The sequence below is a fragment of the Colossoma macropomum genome, unplaced genomic scaffold (genome assembly GCF_904425465.1).
Source record: "Colossoma macropomum unplaced genomic scaffold, Colossoma_macropomum, whole genome shotgun sequence".
NCBI classification, from domain to species: domain Eukaryota; kingdom Metazoa; phylum Chordata; class Actinopteri; order Characiformes; family Serrasalmidae; genus Colossoma; species Colossoma macropomum.
The window spans coordinates 4,952,081-4,968,218 of NW_023494810.1; the positions used below are offsets into that span (position 1 = coordinate 4,952,081).

A 16,138-nucleotide genomic window follows, 5' to 3' on the forward strand; every position below is an offset into this window, starting at 1 on the left:
CACTTAAATAACCCTTGGCATGATTAGGGGATTCTTTGCGTCGTGAAAGCGTTCTTCAGATTGATGGAGAACATGCTGTAAGTGGTTCTATGTAGTACCTTTTTGAAAAGGGTTCTATGTAGTACCAAAAAGGGTTTCTCTATTGTTACAAGCATGACGTCATAACTACACCAGATTTTATTCACTATCCGAAACAGTCAGTGAACCTACACATGACTTCTGAGTGTTTATATGTAACACTGATGACTGTAAAATAGTGAACAATCTGAAAAAAATAAAGTTTTCTTTGGGGACAGTTTGCCTAGCGACACCCTGCATCTACACTTCCACTATGAATGCCCAAAACCTTATTAAAAAACTAACATAAAACAATGTTTTAGGAATCGGGCAGCGTATTGCTAACTATCTCATATAATGGCTTTCTGTGAGGGAGCTTTTAGAGGCCTTAAATGCTTCAGACGTCTGGTTCCTATCACCACCACTGTGAACAATTCTGACTCTGTAAGTTTCTCATTAACATTTTATTTATATATACCTCTCAGTAACTTGGTTGGATTGGTTGAAATTATGCAAAAATTCAGAAAAATGAGTGGAATTCCCTTTTATTTTGTGCACATTTCCCCTGTAATGTAATTACTTGTGGTTTTTACCTTCTTTCTTTAAAAGGCATTGAATTAAAACCTGCAGCCACCAGGTGACAAGTCTAATTTTGTAAAACGCTGGTGCCTGGGATCGATAATGCATTTTCTCAGCTTTGCTGGGGGATCTGCATCTGTAGATGTCTTCAAAGCATGTCACATTAAAACCCAGCAGCTTTCTGGCAGTAATTATGATTTCCCTAAGTGTATTTTTGTGCTGCTCAGGTACTGAAGGTTAAAATCCTCAAAAAAGCCTCACTGTTAAATTTAGTTTCAGTAATATAAAGCCTTTGCTGCCACTTTTTATTTATCAGTTCATTAGTCCCAAGTCAACCTGTGGTTGAGGACAGCCAAGGCCGGAGGCGTTTATAGTCAACAGCAGGCTGTATAGGCTCTCATTTAACCTCTTATGCTCGTAGGGATATTCCGTTTTTTCCTTCTGAATTTACATGCCCAAATCATAAGGCAAATTATTCAGTAACTGCACAAAATAATTGTAAATTTCTGTTTTTTTTGTAAAAGTTCCCCTCAAATTAACAGAACGTGTTTTATGATCACACATATTGCTATATGCTTACAATTTACTGCTAAAAGCCAAAAATCTCAGACGCTCTTTGTATTATTTTATAAAAGCAATTTTTACAGAGCAGATCACTGAAGAGACGCCATCTGAGATCCAGTTTGTAGCTCAGATTTGTGGAAAAATGGGTCGACTTTCAGTAGAAAAAAAAATTGTGAGTTCAGCTTCTTTTATTATAAAGTTTTAAAATGACATCACCCATCTATTTGATTGGAAAGAAGACAGTTACAGCTCTCATACGACCCCCACCTTTTGAATGAAGCTTATAAAATATGAAAGTTATGAAGTAAAGAATATGACGAAGTGCGTTTTGGAACCACCGGTGGTTCCAAAGAGATAAAGAGGCTGAGGGCTGCCTGTGCAGAGATCTTCATATATGGACCGTAAATTCAGTTTCTGGTCCTGATGGACAGTCAGTTCCAGAGATAAAGTGTTCAGGAGGGTTTTTTCCTAAAGTTACAGGGCTTATTTGTGTGTTTGTGTGTGTTTGGTCTTAAATGAACACTGAACTACATTGTGATGTAAGACAGGGATTTTACTAACTATATCAGAAAAGGTAGACGTGGTTTTTGCATATAGTCTTTTTTCATGTCTTGGTATCATTAAAAAGGAATATTTTACAAACGTCCTGTAAACTGAAATAATGTTGTATCAGGCGTCATTTAATATAGTACAAGATGAATGGGATAATTTTATTTAGTTGTTCTAATGCTGTGTCCGGGTGCTTGTTGGAAGGTGGTATATAGGCCTGTCAGATGGTTGACTTCACTCCATTCAGGTGCTTGTTGAAAGATGTGCTGCCACACATGAAAAGAAAGCAATAAAAGTCAACAAAATATTTATCCTTTTTTTTTTTTTGCACATAGATCACATTGAGGCACATGAGGTAGTTATTTTCCAACATTTACACTCAAATTTACTTTTTTTTACTAGCAGAAAAGGTGAAAGCTCATGTTATACATCTGAACTGTTCTGTACAGCACCAAAAAGTGTTCTCCTACTGTTATGATGTCAAGTTTGCCACAATAGAAGAACCCTTTTGGTGCTATATACACCATTTTCAAAAAGGTTCTAGCCTACATATAAAGAACCATGTACAACACATAAATCTGAAGAACCATTTCACCACGCATAGAACAATTTAAGCACGAAATGGTTCTGTAAAGAACGCATGGTTCTAAATAGAACCATTCCCTTTACTAAAGAACCCTTGAAGAACTATTATTTAAAAAGTGTATATTATCATAAACCATTTTATGTAAAATATCTGGTTTAAAAAATGATTAAAAAGTAAAACGAGGCAATAAAGTAACATTTATTTCTTTATTATTTGTTTTAGTTTAATTTCATTAATTGTATTAATGTTAAACAGTTCCGCTGCAACTCTGCCTACATTTCCCAGTAACCCTCATCCTGTGTGTCCAGCACGTGCCTGATTGAGTTTTCCAAAATAGGCACTGCGCTGTTATATATGTTATATTTTTAAAAAAAATATATAGCTGGATAACGTTCATAACGTTTCAAATAAAAAATAAAAACAAAATTTAGTCTCCACGTTCCGATATCTAGACAGGCATTCTACACGTCTCGGCTCTGCCAGTGTGTTTTTACCTAATCAGGACTGTGAAGTTATGAAACTGTACCGGTTATAAAACGAGTTAAGCGTCTCTTGTTGTTTCTGTTTAGCAGAGTTTAACCTCACTAAGTTACCGTTAACAGTTCGCTGTGAAAATGGATAAAACTGTCTGTTTGCCTGAACAGCCGGACAAATCCACCACAGGTAAGACCGAAACATCTGGTAGCCAACAAAGCTGAAGTTAGCAGTGAAGTTACTTTTCAGTTCCACCTTAAGTGGTGAAGCAGTGACATGGAACTGCTGGACCATTTAAGGTGGAACGGAAAAGTCCAATAATGCAACTTCAGCCTCGTCATATGTTAGTAGTGTCTAACCAGGTGGGTGGATAGAGGATAAATCAGGAGTCCAGACTGGTGCCTGTATAGAATAAATCAGTGTTTATGCAGCGCCGTCTGTAATACAGAGTGGAGCGATGCTGCTTCGCTTTCTAGTGATGACAATTCAGGGTCCAAAGGTCTGACCCCACCGTAAACCACTGGTTTCGTCATTTCACAACAAATTACTTCGCAGATTGTTGATACTCATTATTTAATAACACATTATTTAAGCAATTTCATTAAAAATATTGTTGGGAAACGTTGAGAATCAGGATCCAAACCTCAGCTTTAACTTCAGGGACAAATAAGTGGAAAAAAAGTGAAACCCTGCGCCATTTAAGGACTTTACTGTTCATTAAAAGATCTGAAATATTATACAATTAAATAATTTTCTGACTCTGCAGAAGCTTATAGAATAGATAACAGGCAGTCTGTGATTATAAGGCAGATGACACAAAATATAGATTTTTTTTTTTTTCAGAAAATACAGGGTGATTCAAAAAGATTAATCCAATTTGAAACTGCTTTATTTCACTTGTGATTCATTACAGAACAATGCAGTAAACTGTAAATGGTTTAATTGAGCATAAAGTTTATATGTAATTGTACAAGTGCTCAATATGAACCTCCTCCAGCTGTACAGACAACATCAACACCATAGTCAAACTCATCCCATACTCGATTGAGCGTGTCAGGTGTCGCTGCACTCACAGCTCTTTCAGTGCGATTTCGGAGATCATCCAGTGTTGTTGGGAGTGTCACATAAACAGAATCCTTAACGTACCCCGACAAAAACAGTCACACGGCATGAGATCTGGTGATGCTGCTGACCTTTTTCTTGGAACTGTTGGTACCAACGACGAATGCTCTGAGCTGTTGGAGGTTCACTGCCATACTGACAGTCAGAAACTATGACCCCCTCTTTCAGTTGGATTGTGATTGGTTCCTAGGTGCCTCACGGTTATAAAAATATGCAGCTTTGAAATCGGATGAATCTTTTTGAATCACCCTGTAGTTTCCTAGTCATGGTATACACCATGCATATATTTACAGTCACCCTCATTTACCACACTTGAATCAACTCGTTAACTGATTATCAAGCCTCTCATGCGCTGGATCAGGTGTGTTAGAGTTAAAAACACAAAAACATGCAGATCAGGGGGTCTCCAGGACCAACTTTGGGAACTACCGTCCTAATCAGTGGAATAAAAATAAGTTTCTGTAGTTGGCTGAGGCTTTAAGACTGTACTGTATATTTTTTCAATTAATAGGACCAAGCTGTATAATAAATATTATTTTTGTTAATTATTATTATTAGTTTGTAATGATAACTATATTATAACTACACAGGCAGCCTGTAACACAACATGTGACTGTTACATAACGTTCATTTGGTTAGAAACCAAAGTATTGCCAACATATTGGCCACATTGGCACCCAGTCTCGTCCATTTTACTCTCTATGAGAAAGTAGATCTCATATAGAGGAGTTTACTTGTTTGGTGTTCATGTTTCCCAGCATTCTCTGCCAGAGTAATAATCTGCGTTTAAAGTATGTATGTGTGGTTAATTACTTGAAGATGATCTGTTTGTGCACTTATTTTCATACAAATGTTTGAACTGACTAGATTAGAATGGCTGTTTAACCTCTTTAACTCCTTGAGACCACCGGTGGTTCCAAAACGCACTTCATCATATTCTTCATAACTTTCATATTTCATAAGCTACATTCTAAAGGTGGGGGTCGTATGAGAGCTGTAACTGTCTTCTTTCCAGTCAAATAGATGGGTGATATAATTTTAAAACTTTATAATAAAAGAAGCTGAACTCACAATTTTTTTTTCTACCAAAAGTCGACCCATTTTTCCACAAATCTGGGCTATAAACTATAAACAGATGGCATCTCTTCAGTGATCTGCTCTGTAAAAACTATTTTAATAAAATAATACAAGGAGTGTCTAAGATTTTTGGCTTTCGGCAGTAAATTGTAAGCATATAGCGATATGTATATGATCATAAAACACATGTTCTGTTAATTTGAGGGGAGCTTTTACAAAAAATAAATAAATAAAATAAAAATATACGTTTATTTCATGCAGTTACTGAATAATTTGCCTTACGATTTGGTCATGTAAATTCAGATGGACAAACCAAAATATACCCTGGTGATTAAGAGGTTAAAGCAAAAGGTTGAATAAAAGCAAAGCAGTAAAAAACAAACAAAAAAAAAACATTGAATGTGAAAGAGTTAAAAAAGAAAAATAATTTGCATAACATCACCGCTTATTCAAATTATTTTTAAATTATTGTGATATTTGATGATATCTGTTATCAACCCAAAGCTGGCTGTACCACTTGCGATGATTTGGTCTTTGTGTTAGCTGCACCACGAATAGGAAACATTTCTAAAATTTCAAAACGTACTTTTCACCCCCGTTCAGTGTGACCTCTAGTAGTTATCTAGTGCTAGTAATGAATACAGATGCTTTAACTGCTGTCTTACATTGAGCACAATTAATTTTATAAAGCACTGAAGGAATTAGGTGGAGAGTCGGCTCTTCTCTCAGTGTAAGAATCAGGAATTAATACTATAAAAACCTTTTTAATGACCATTTGTCCACACTGAAGTAAACCCATCCTGTTTTGACTTGTTGGTGTAGTAAAGTAGATAACAACAGAAATTTCTTGACTTATCAGTGGGTAGCGATACATTTGGGGAACAAAAACACCTTTTTAATATTTTTAGAGGCATAAATTGTTAGCAAATCATGTCTTTACAGCAAAAGTAGTTTCCGTTATTTTAATACTGCTGCTGTTTCAATGTTTTACAACTTTTAATATTTCAGTCACTTTGGTGGAAACCAGCAGTAATCCAAGTGGAGTGGTTTTGGTGAACACCTACCAGACCAATCGAGTCGGAGATCCGATGGACCTTGTTGCTTTAGCACAGCAAGTTCAGAAGGTAAGCTGAGTTTTAATATTAAGCCTCTATAGTTAAACATTACTTTGTATCTGTTGTTCACTGTGTTTTTCCCCCCAGGGAGATGAATTTATCAGAGCAAATGCTTGCAACAGGTTGACCGTCATCGCTGACCAGATAAGATACCTGCAGGAGCAAGCTAGAAAGGTAATTAAAATGACCTAATACGATGGTGACATTAATTTCCTCATGTCTTTCACTTACAGTTTACAAGTACACCGATCAGGCGTAACATTATGACCACCTCATTGTCCATTTTATCAGCTCCACTTACTATATAGGTGCACTTTGTAGTTCTGCTGTGTCTGATCCACTCAGACCAGCACAACACACACTAACACACCACCACCACGTCAGTGTTACTGCAGTGCTGAGAATGATCCACCACCCAAACAGTACCTGCTCTGTGAGGGTCCATGGGGGTCCTGACCACTGAAGAACAGGGTAAAAGGGGGCTAACAAGGTATGCAGAGAAACAGATGGACTACAGTCTGTAACTGTAGAACTACAAAGTGCACCTATATAGTAAGTGGAGCTGATAAACTGGACAATGAGTGTAGAAACAAGGTCTTAATGTTATGCCTGATCAGTGTATGTATGCTGTGAATAGGACTGCATATTATTAAAAATGTTCAGTACACATTTTGAATGCCTTTTTTTCGACATACTCCTTTAAACAACACATCAAAAGTGGGTGTGGCTTAAACCAAAAAATGCTCTAAGTGGTAATATTTACTTACCGCAGTGGAGATCATGATACTTAAAGACATTTTTATGATACACGTAGAGCTGGGCGATATGGCCAGAAATCTTATCACGATAAAAAATGTTTATATGTGTCGATATCGATACGTCACAATAAATGTCATCATTATTTCTTTCAAGTTTAAAGGCTGATTTTTGCTCCTTGGTGGTTAATTGCTGTTTTAAACTATCCTTTATGGTCAAACACTCACCAAACAGTGGAACATTTCACAAATCTGTCATGGGACAGTGGGAGAAAGTTTCTGGTCAGCTGCTTTTACCAGCTGCAAAAGCACGGCTGCAATTTTTGTTATAGTCATAATTTAAGATAGAAAACAGACTGTTTTTAGCTGTCTGGTGATGAGTGCTGGGCTATCTGGGTACAAGTGCTGAACTGTTTAGTTTCTCAACAACATCAGTTTAATACAAACAGCAAACATTAGCGGTAGGTCAGTGATGGATCACACCGTCTTACTGCCATCACTCCTACCACATCCATGTCAGAGCGTATCACAGTATTCAGACACCAGCTAGCGACGACTAGATTTCTCTATTCTATCGTAGTAGTTTGAGAGTTTGAACCGCAATATATCTGACGCTCGCTGTGTAAAAGCATTAACTGCAGCGCGAATCTCTCACCAGACAAATAGAGCTCTCTTTTTAGATGCGTTTAAATTGAAATCGGTGCTTTTTTGTCTTGTTTGATCTACAGTAACATCAATTCAGCCGTGCTGTGCGAGCGCTGCTTCAAGTTAGCCAGCTGCTAAAAACAGCTAGCCTGAGAAGCTAGCGTTCTCCCACTCTCCAATGCCCCACATACAGTATCCTCAGTTTACTTTCATTTAAATCAGGACTGTAATTAACATGAACCCACTTGTTTCTTTCACTTTTGTTGTTTGGGAATGCACTAATATTCAAATATCACTGTCTGAGCGCTGTAACAGTGCTGTAGTTGTGTGGAGCAGACGTGGTTTAATGCTGCTAAAGCTTGATAGGGTTAGCTTGTTATGTTAGGATAGAGGTGAGTTCACTGTAGGACAGTATAGTTAACTACGCCACTTATCTCGTCACTCACACTCGGTCACAGGAGAACAGATCGGAAAAACTCGGAAGTGTGCCCTCTCATGGCGACCGCAGAGTAGTGTCACTTTCCTTGCAGTAGAAAACGCCACCAGGCCTGTCGCTAGAACATGGAAGTGTGAGAGTGCTCTATTATATCAAACAATTCTAAAACATTTCTTATAGTTATATCGAGGCAAAATTATATCATGATAATTATCGTTATCATTTTATCGCCCAGCCCTAGATACACGATATGATGACACATGATATTTTGACACCAGACACAATGCACTAGTAGTGTCATGTTAAAAACTCAGGGTATAATGATTTTAAATGAACGTTTCACGTTCTATACTGCACTAAATCCAGTTAAAGAGGACTAATTATGCTCTTTGTAATGAAGCATGCTGTTGGTCAGTATTGTTTAAGTACAATGATATTCATTATATGCTCATGATTATCACAACAACAATAAAACAATGTTAATAACATGCTTTCAGAATGTAATTTAAAAAGCCAATCAGCAGCCTAGATTTTGGCAAGTGCATGCTTAGTGGCCTACAGATGCTGATAAGACCCTGACTGTATAGAAATTTAAATACTGTATTGAATGACACTATTGAATTTTGATAGTCAGCCCTAGTTGTGAACAATTAAAGAAAAACATCTACATTTCAGGTGTTGGAGGATGCTAAGAGAGATGCTGATCTCCACCATGCAGCCTGCAATGTTGTGAAGAAGCCAGGAAATATGTACTATATGTATATGCGTGAATCTGGACAGCGCTATTTCTCTATTCTTTCTCCTAAGGTAAAGTATTCACTGGGTTAGTGCTGAATTTTAGAAAATAAAAAAATTCTTAACACGTTGGGTCTAAAGTTGTCTGTCAGTCAACGGACAACAAAGTTATATTGCGCTGTTTCTAAATAGAGGCATTGTTACAGTTGTGGACAGCAATGTGTCCAGCACTGCATGAAACTACACTCATAAACTTGGCTTTGCAAACAAGTGTTTTTCAGCATTTGAAATTGAAGCATGTAAAATTGTGTCCAGTTTTAATGAAAAATGATTAAAATCCAATTAAAATCATTCTGATTCTCCTTTTCTGATTTTTAGGAATGGGGTCCTAGTTGTCCACACAAGTTCCTTGGGGCCTACAAACTGCAGCACGATATGTCATGGACTCCAGTAGAAGAGGTTGAAAAGAGAGATGCTGAAATCAGTATAATGGACAAGCTACTGAACAGTCAAGCAGCTCTGCCTGCATGCACAGGGCCCAACTTTGAGGGCCTCTCGAAGTGAGACGACACTGATCAGGGACTGTCTTATGATGTGGCCTTTCAAAGAGGCCACTGGTCTTGAATGGACCTGAATGAAAGGTTTTGGAATTAATTCACGTTGGACTGAGATCAAAGCGTTTACAATTGATTTTAACACTGAAAAACATGGTGTAACGTTAATGGGACAAAATTAAATACTGTCTTATTTGGATCATGCCTTGAAACTGTTTGGTCTCCAGACACTGGACCTAGCAAGTGTTAGAAAACTAGATTTATGGGTATATGTTTAAATTGTTGACATTTTGTCGACTTTTTCATAATTGTTACCTGTGTTAACGCTGCACAATGTTATTGTTTAATTGAAAAGTAGTTGCCTTACTGAGTCAGGAGAAAAAAGAACGTGCTACACTATGGTGTGCATGCTGCTGCCGGTCACCCTGTAAAACCTAAAATAATAATTAAAAAATTAGAGGTGTCTTGTCAAATTTTTGCGGGAGTTTTTTTCCCTTCTTACGTCTTTACATATAAACGTCACGTACAAGTTCATAAAGAAGGTCTGGCTCAATGTTAGGTCTCAAATGGAACAGGTGAAGATACGACAATAGTAGATAATTCACTTACATCTTCACAAGACACGTCCTTCACCAACGCCACATCAACACCCTCAAAATATTCAGAGTCATCCACTCAGGGAAGCATATTCGACATTTCTAAATGCACATTGTGTGCAAATCCCCAAAACTTACATAGTATAGCTTTAAATGGACTCCTGTTTACAGATCACTGTCTGCATTGTGGAAAGTTTTGTACAGCCTAATTAAATAACATACTGAGTTTGGCTGAGGTCTTGTTGCTTGAATTAGGGACTGTTATTAAGAAGAACTGAAATAAAGCAGCACACAATGACATTTTATTACATCAATTATGACTTACTTTACCATACATGCCATCCCTACTGTATAGAGATTTGCACATAGCTAAATGACAAATAGCACAAGACTAATGAGACATTGCAAAAATATCAAAATATAATTAGTAAGTGCAATTAAACTGTGATACAAACATGATAAAACAGCTAATTCATTTTATTAAAATCAATGGCTATGATGCTACAATATTTAAGCAATCTCGCTGCCTGACTCAACTCATGACCCAATAAACAAGCCCTTCTTGAGTTTAAAATTGGTGTATTTGGCTGTGCATGGCAAGGTTACTCAAGGTCCAAGATTGGTTACCGTTTCACTACAACTCCGTCTAACCTTCAGGTTGTTGTCATGTTGCAGTGGGCAGTTATATTTTGGAGGTAAGAGTTCACATGAGGCAACAGCTCCCAGTTGTCCGTTGCAATGCTGACCTGAACAGCATCCTCAGCCTGTCTGATCTTCAACAGGACATGAAATCGAGGCGGAAGGAAAAATAAGACTTTCCATACATTTTGGTCCTGTGACTCTGCAATCTGGTAACCTTCAAAATGAATCTTCATCAGATCAGCTAGTTTGTCACTCTCAGTCTTAAAACAAAACAGGCTAGTTGCTGAACTGTCAGGATCCCCTGAGGATGTAGCTTCCCATATGAGGTCAAACACTTCCTCCTTGAACTCATGTGATGCACCCAGTGGCGAAGGTATTGGGAGGAATATTTCTGGGAATGAAACCTTCAGATCAGGCAATTGAGTGTGCCAAGAGAGGCCATCTTCTGTTGTGAAAATGGCACTCAGTCGTAGACTTGTTGGGTACGGCTCATACGGCTTCAGCTTCAAGATAACTTGAGGGGCTTTTCTGTCTCTGAAGAGGCATGGAACGTAGATGTCATTCACTTCCACATAGTGAGAGTCGTTCAAGTCAAAGTGCAGGCAAATTGTAAACATTTTGTCAAACCTTGGATCTGTCACTTTTGTATGAGTCAGGTTGTACCTCAACGTGATCTCAGAGGCAAAGCCTGGGGTTTTGAACTGCTCTTGGTAAACCTCAAACAAATCTTTCTTGTCCACAGTTTCCAGGTTATCTGCACCTGTAATTGCACGCTGAGAGCCAGGCTCATGAATCTTCACTAGCTGCAGGACACATCCCTCAGTCTGATGAACGGTCAAGCAACTGGTGACGCCATCATTTTCTGCAACAATGGCCGACAGCGATCGGACTTTGGCCTGCCCTCCTTCAGGTCCTTTGGCAAGGACACCTGCAAGCTTTTCCCAAGACAGGTTGGTAAGCAGGGTGTAATAGAACCGCGCATGGTCTTGAATGTCTGTGTCCTCATAGTGTTTGGTCATGTGCTGCAGGAGGTCTGCCAGTTCAATAAACATCTGGCTCAGGGTGGGGTGCTGAAGCAAGTTACGACAAACCGCAAGAATGGCATTGCCAACCTGCCAGTTCTTCCTTTCACAAAGATTGGAATTGATGAGAACGTTGAGGAGGAGGCAGATTGTGTTCCTCTGGACAATCTGACTCTCTTGCGCCACTCGTCCCAAGATTTTAAGATGCCACCTCAAATCCTGAAGGGTCAGCTGCAATGGGGGCATTTCTACAATGCACTTTTGAAGGGCTTTCAACAACTGCACTGACCAAAGCGAGTCTTCTAAGCATTCCTGGATTCGGTCTGCAAGATTGATCAGATGTGGAGCAAGGCGACAGTGTCTGGAATACAGGTCGCATAAGCTGTTGACCAGCTTCTCTGAGAATTTCTCCATGTAGTTGAAGTGTATGAGAAAAATAAAGATTGCTCTGAAAGATGTCACCACCATCTCCCTGCTCCCCTGATTGTCTACTATTTTGAGCAGGGCCATCAGGTGATCGAATAAGTAGGCCAATCCTTTGCCCTCCTCTTCCTCATCAGCTTCTAGGTGTACTAAGCAGAGGAGGTTTAGTCTACAAAGCATGGTAGCACTGTCGTTAAACACAGTTGGGAGGAGAGATAAAGTAAGTCGAGGAGTGACAAGCACAGGCAGGCACTCTTCTCCACTGCTAGAGATGGGTCTATTCTCAGGGAAGTGAAGAATGCAATCCATGTAAAAGAGTTTCTCAGGGATTGACAGTAGCGGATGTTGTGCCATGCCCACAAGGCGCTTGATCAAGAAATGCTCGTCCTCAGCAGTGAAGAGGCTATCTGTGAACGTGCCTTTCATCAACAGCGTAGCGTGCATCAGCTCAACCTCCGCGGTTCCAAAAAGTCGCAACAGTTGAGACTTGAATATTGCCGGAGAGATGGCTGGTACCATGGCAACAATCTCTATGAGTCCTCGAAGCAAGAGAGCCTGTGAGATGGGAGTCATCAGGTAAGACTCCTCTAGTAGCAAGGACAATATGGACTTCAAATCCTTGCAATCCAGCATTGTTGACAGCTGTGGAACCTGCGTCATCATGTTGAATGGCAACATGGATAATGGTGACCCAGTAGTCTTCCAAGCAAAGCCTTCATTTCCACCCAAGACACTCCTAAGCTTTGAAGTATCTACATCCTTTTCTCGAGTCAAGAGACGAATCGCATTTTTGAGGCTCTGTGTATACAATGTGCAATAAGACTGATGAAGAATAGTAGTTTCTTGTTGCTTTAGGTAGTACAAAGCTTCCAGCTTTTGGGAGAGGAGGCCAGGGTTGCAAGACTCCATTTCTCTCAGACAGTCACAGGCAGTGGCCCTGAGAGGTTGGAGAGCTAGCCCACCTGTGTTATCATTTGTGTCCTGGATTGTTTTAAACAGAAAGTCTAAGTAGTCCTCCGCTACCTTCGTTCGGCTGGCCAAGCAAGATGTGCATATTAATACATTGGTAACAGCCAGCATAATGTGACACTTAAGACTGATGGACTTCTGTGGAGTAAAGGTGAGAATCGACATAAGCTCCTGTGCGGTCCCCTCTCCTGCTGAGGTGGTTGGGCAGAGGACTGTAGGATGTTCCAGTAATGCTGATAGTAAGAGTACCTATCAAAAAATAAGCCATAAAAATTAATATTCATTCATAAAGCTGAACCATGAGTGAATATGAGTAAGGTTTATATCTACACTATACGTCCAGAACATTGTAGACACCTGCTAATCCAACATTTCTTCTGAAATCGAGGGTATTAATAGTGAGTTTGTACCCTCTTTGCTGCAGTAACCCACTCGTGAATTTTGCACAGAGGTCAACATGAGAAATGGATGCACATTGAATAGAGCAGCCAGTTATGGAAAGTTTATCCAAAACCAGTTTATCCAAAACACTGTGATGTGGTTCAAAAGCACTGCTTCATGAATAAAGTGTGATTAAAGTGAAGTTTAAGCTGAATTTTATTAAATCAGATAATTTTACTTTATTTTTTTATTTTATTTACTCAACCTTATTTTATTTTATTGTTCTAATGACGACGATTATTGTAACTGTGATAAAATAACTGGCACTATTTATTCTGCACTTTGGGTGCTGATGGACTAGTTCAGGTCAGTTTCGGACAGAATTTTGTTGGGCTCGGATCAGTTTCAGACTCAAAACTTGATAATGTGATTTGGATCGGGTTGGGTTCGGACGAAATTTTGTTTGCTTGGTTTGAGTTAGGACTCAACTTGGTACTGCAGGTCAGGGTGGACGAGGCTCGGACAGAAAGGTCTTACGCTTTGGGATTTGGATTTAAAGCCAGGTTAAAATTCCGTTTTGGATCACAAGCATCACTCCAGCTCATTCCAAGGGTATTGGAAGGAGCTTCATCACTCCAGAGAGCACAGTTCCACTGTTCCACAGCCCAGTGCTGGAGGGCTTTATACCACCTTATACAACAGTTAGTTCCGGCCACGCAAGCTGATTGGTTGAGAAGCGTTCTAACCGTGCTGTTATTTCACCATAATATATATCACGTTTTTTCACAAACACTGTATCACTCCACTGAGACACCGTTGCTAAGCAACGACTTTGACAGCTGTAAGAGAAGCTCAAGCCATTTGAGCGTTTTTACTTCTTACTTTGCCACAAACAGAAAATGGATACTTTTAAGATCACATTTGACTGACAGCCAATTTGGTCAGATTCTGAAGATGAGACTACACTGAATTCCCAAACTGTCATCACCACTGAGCAGCTTTTCAGTCGGCAGCTGAGACAGAAGAACAGCTAAACAACCCGGAATCAGCCAGAAATGAACCCAATACCATTCGCCAAACTAAATGGGCTGTAAGATGCTTTACAGACTGGCTGGAACAAAACAACATTAATACTGATCTGGCAAAAACTGACAAAACTGAGCTAAACTTGATATTGCGGCAGTTTTATGGCTCAGTCCCAGTTGGTCAGACTCGGAACATCAGACCACATGTTTGGCGAATAGTATTCGGTTCATTTCTGGCTGATTCCAGGTTGTTTAGGTTCTTCTGTCACAGCTGCCGCCTGAAAAGCTGCTCAGTAGTGATAACAGTTTGGGAATTTAGTGTAAGGAGCTGTAGAACGAACTGCCGGCTGTGCAGCGAGTGGGCGGAGCTCGTTACTCTGACGTAGCAACAAGCTGCTTGTTAAGGAACTATAATTTGGCGGAAGGAACTGCGAAGATTAAAACATATTAAATGCTGCGTTCACGACCCAGTTTATTAATTTATTACTTTATTTATTTAACTGTTGTATAAAAGCAATAAAACACTCAAGGTTGTGTGTTATCGTGAATAACACACTCCCTTTCATGTTCTATTGCTTAACTAGCTAACACTTGTCATTGGGCATGGTGACCTCATGTGTAGCTGCTCCAGAGTGTCCCACTCTATTGGCAGTGCTTCTCTATGGAGATTACACATCTGTGTGTGCATAACTGAACAGCTGCATTGAGAAGGGGCGCACCACCATCGTCCAATTTTGACGTTTTATTATTGTGTTTGTTTTTTTGGGTCTGCTAAATTTTGCATTTTTCATGATAGATATATCGCTGTTGTCTGATCAAAACCTTGCATCTCCAAAATGGGAACTTTACAGGGGAAGGAAAAAACATACTCTACTTTTAATGCAAGTCAATGGAACCAGACTTTTTTCCAAGCAATTCTGAGTCATTTCTGTTGGTCCATTCATCATGAAATTCACAAACAATATATAGGACAGGCATTTTCAAATTATATCAAAAACTGAAAAGTGACAAAAATGGAGAAACAAGGTTTTGTTCCAACAGCACGGATATATATTAATTTTCTTGTTTGTGCATATATGTGTGTGTGTTGTTAATTACTATCGTTACCTTTTTGTTGTCATTTGCCTTTTCATCCCTCAGTTCGTCCAGAAGCTCTGATAAAAAACTTTCAGAGGTGGTGCAGGACAAAAACTGTGAGGGGCTCAATAAAAAGGCTGAAATTCTCTCATCCCAGGAGTTTCCAGGCGTCATAGTGAAGACTGCACAGCTCAGCTACCAAGGCGTGAAGGTTGAGGCTGTAATGAAATAAAGACATTTTATTAGATATTCGTTCAGCAGCCACTCCAGAGAGAGGTGTCTTCCTGAACTTCAGAGCAGCCAGAACAAACTGATAATAGAACAAAATAAAACAGAGTAGTTATAAAACCTTATCAACCTTTATACTCACAGGTGCACTTTAAAAACACGAATGAAATCGGTGCTTTAACGGTCGAAATGAACCTAAAGCACATCCTCTTCTCATAAGCTCCACATAATATTTTCATGTCATGTGTCCACGAAATGTCACATGAGGCGAAGACCAAAAAGCGATTCACAAATTTTAATATAAAAGCTCCGTATACAAATGAATGTATATGTGCATTCGCCTTTATTTATTTCAGAGAAACAGCGTTATTATATAAAACACACTTTTCATGCAAAGTAATAGCGTGTGCCTTATACCTCTCGCTAGACTCTGGAATATTGTGTTAGGGTAGAAATAAGCCGTAGAGTAGTGACTTTTATTTTGACAGGAGCAACTAACCTTAATTCTTACTGAAAAAGCTCTCTAT

General features: G+C 39.1%; 2 protein-coding genes across 2 annotated transcripts; one reads left to right on the plus strand and one right to left on the minus strand.

Annotated features, from left to right (window-relative positions):
- The first annotated feature begins 2,805 nt into the window (after window positions 1–2,805).
- Window positions 2,806–9,447, plus strand: cunh1orf50 (chromosome unknown C1orf50 homolog). Its single transcript, XM_036559675.1, has 5 exons — window positions 2,806–2,998; window positions 6,017–6,132; window positions 6,211–6,297; window positions 8,635–8,766; window positions 9,073–9,447. Exons 1-5 carry the CDS (start codon window positions 2,950–2,952, stop codon window positions 9,256–9,258), a joined length of 570 nt encoding a protein of 189 aa, XP_036415568.1. The 5' UTR covers window positions 2,806–2,949; the 3' UTR covers window positions 9,259–9,447.
- Window positions 9,448–9,782: 335 nt separating this feature from the next.
- On the minus strand, window positions 9,783–15,864 carry ap5b1 (adaptor related protein complex 5 subunit beta 1). The gene is made up of 3 exons (XM_036559673.1): window positions 15,754–15,864; window positions 15,414–15,601; window positions 9,783–13,149 (listed from the first exon to the last, which is right to left on the minus strand). The coding sequence occupies exons 2-3, from the start codon at window positions 15,555–15,557 to the stop codon at window positions 10,498–10,500; spliced, it is 2,796 nt and encodes a 931-aa protein (XP_036415566.1). The 5' UTR covers window positions 15,558–15,601; window positions 15,754–15,864; the 3' UTR covers window positions 9,783–10,497.
- Between the last annotated feature and the right edge of the window lie 274 nt (window positions 15,865–16,138).

Coding starts and splice junctions, on each gene's coding strand:
- cunh1orf50 (XM_036559675.1), top strand. CDS start 2,950: ATGGATAAAACTGTCTGTTTGCCTGAACAGCCGGACAAATCCACCACA. Junction 6,133..6,210: donor TAGCACAGCAAGTTCAGAAG/GTAAGCTGAGTT, acceptor TTTTCCCCCCAG/GGAGATGAATTTATCAGAGC. Junction 6,298..8,634: donor TGCAGGAGCAAGCTAGAAAG/GTAATTAAAATG, acceptor TCTACATTTCAG/GTGTTGGAGGATGCTAAGAG.
- ap5b1 (XM_036559673.1), bottom strand. CDS start 15,557: ATGACGCCTGGAAACTCCTGGGATGAGAGAATTTCAGCCTTTTTATTG. Junction 13,150..15,413: donor AGGCAAATGACAACAAAAAG/GTAACGATAGTA, acceptor ATTTTTTGATAG/GTACTCTTACTATCAGCATT.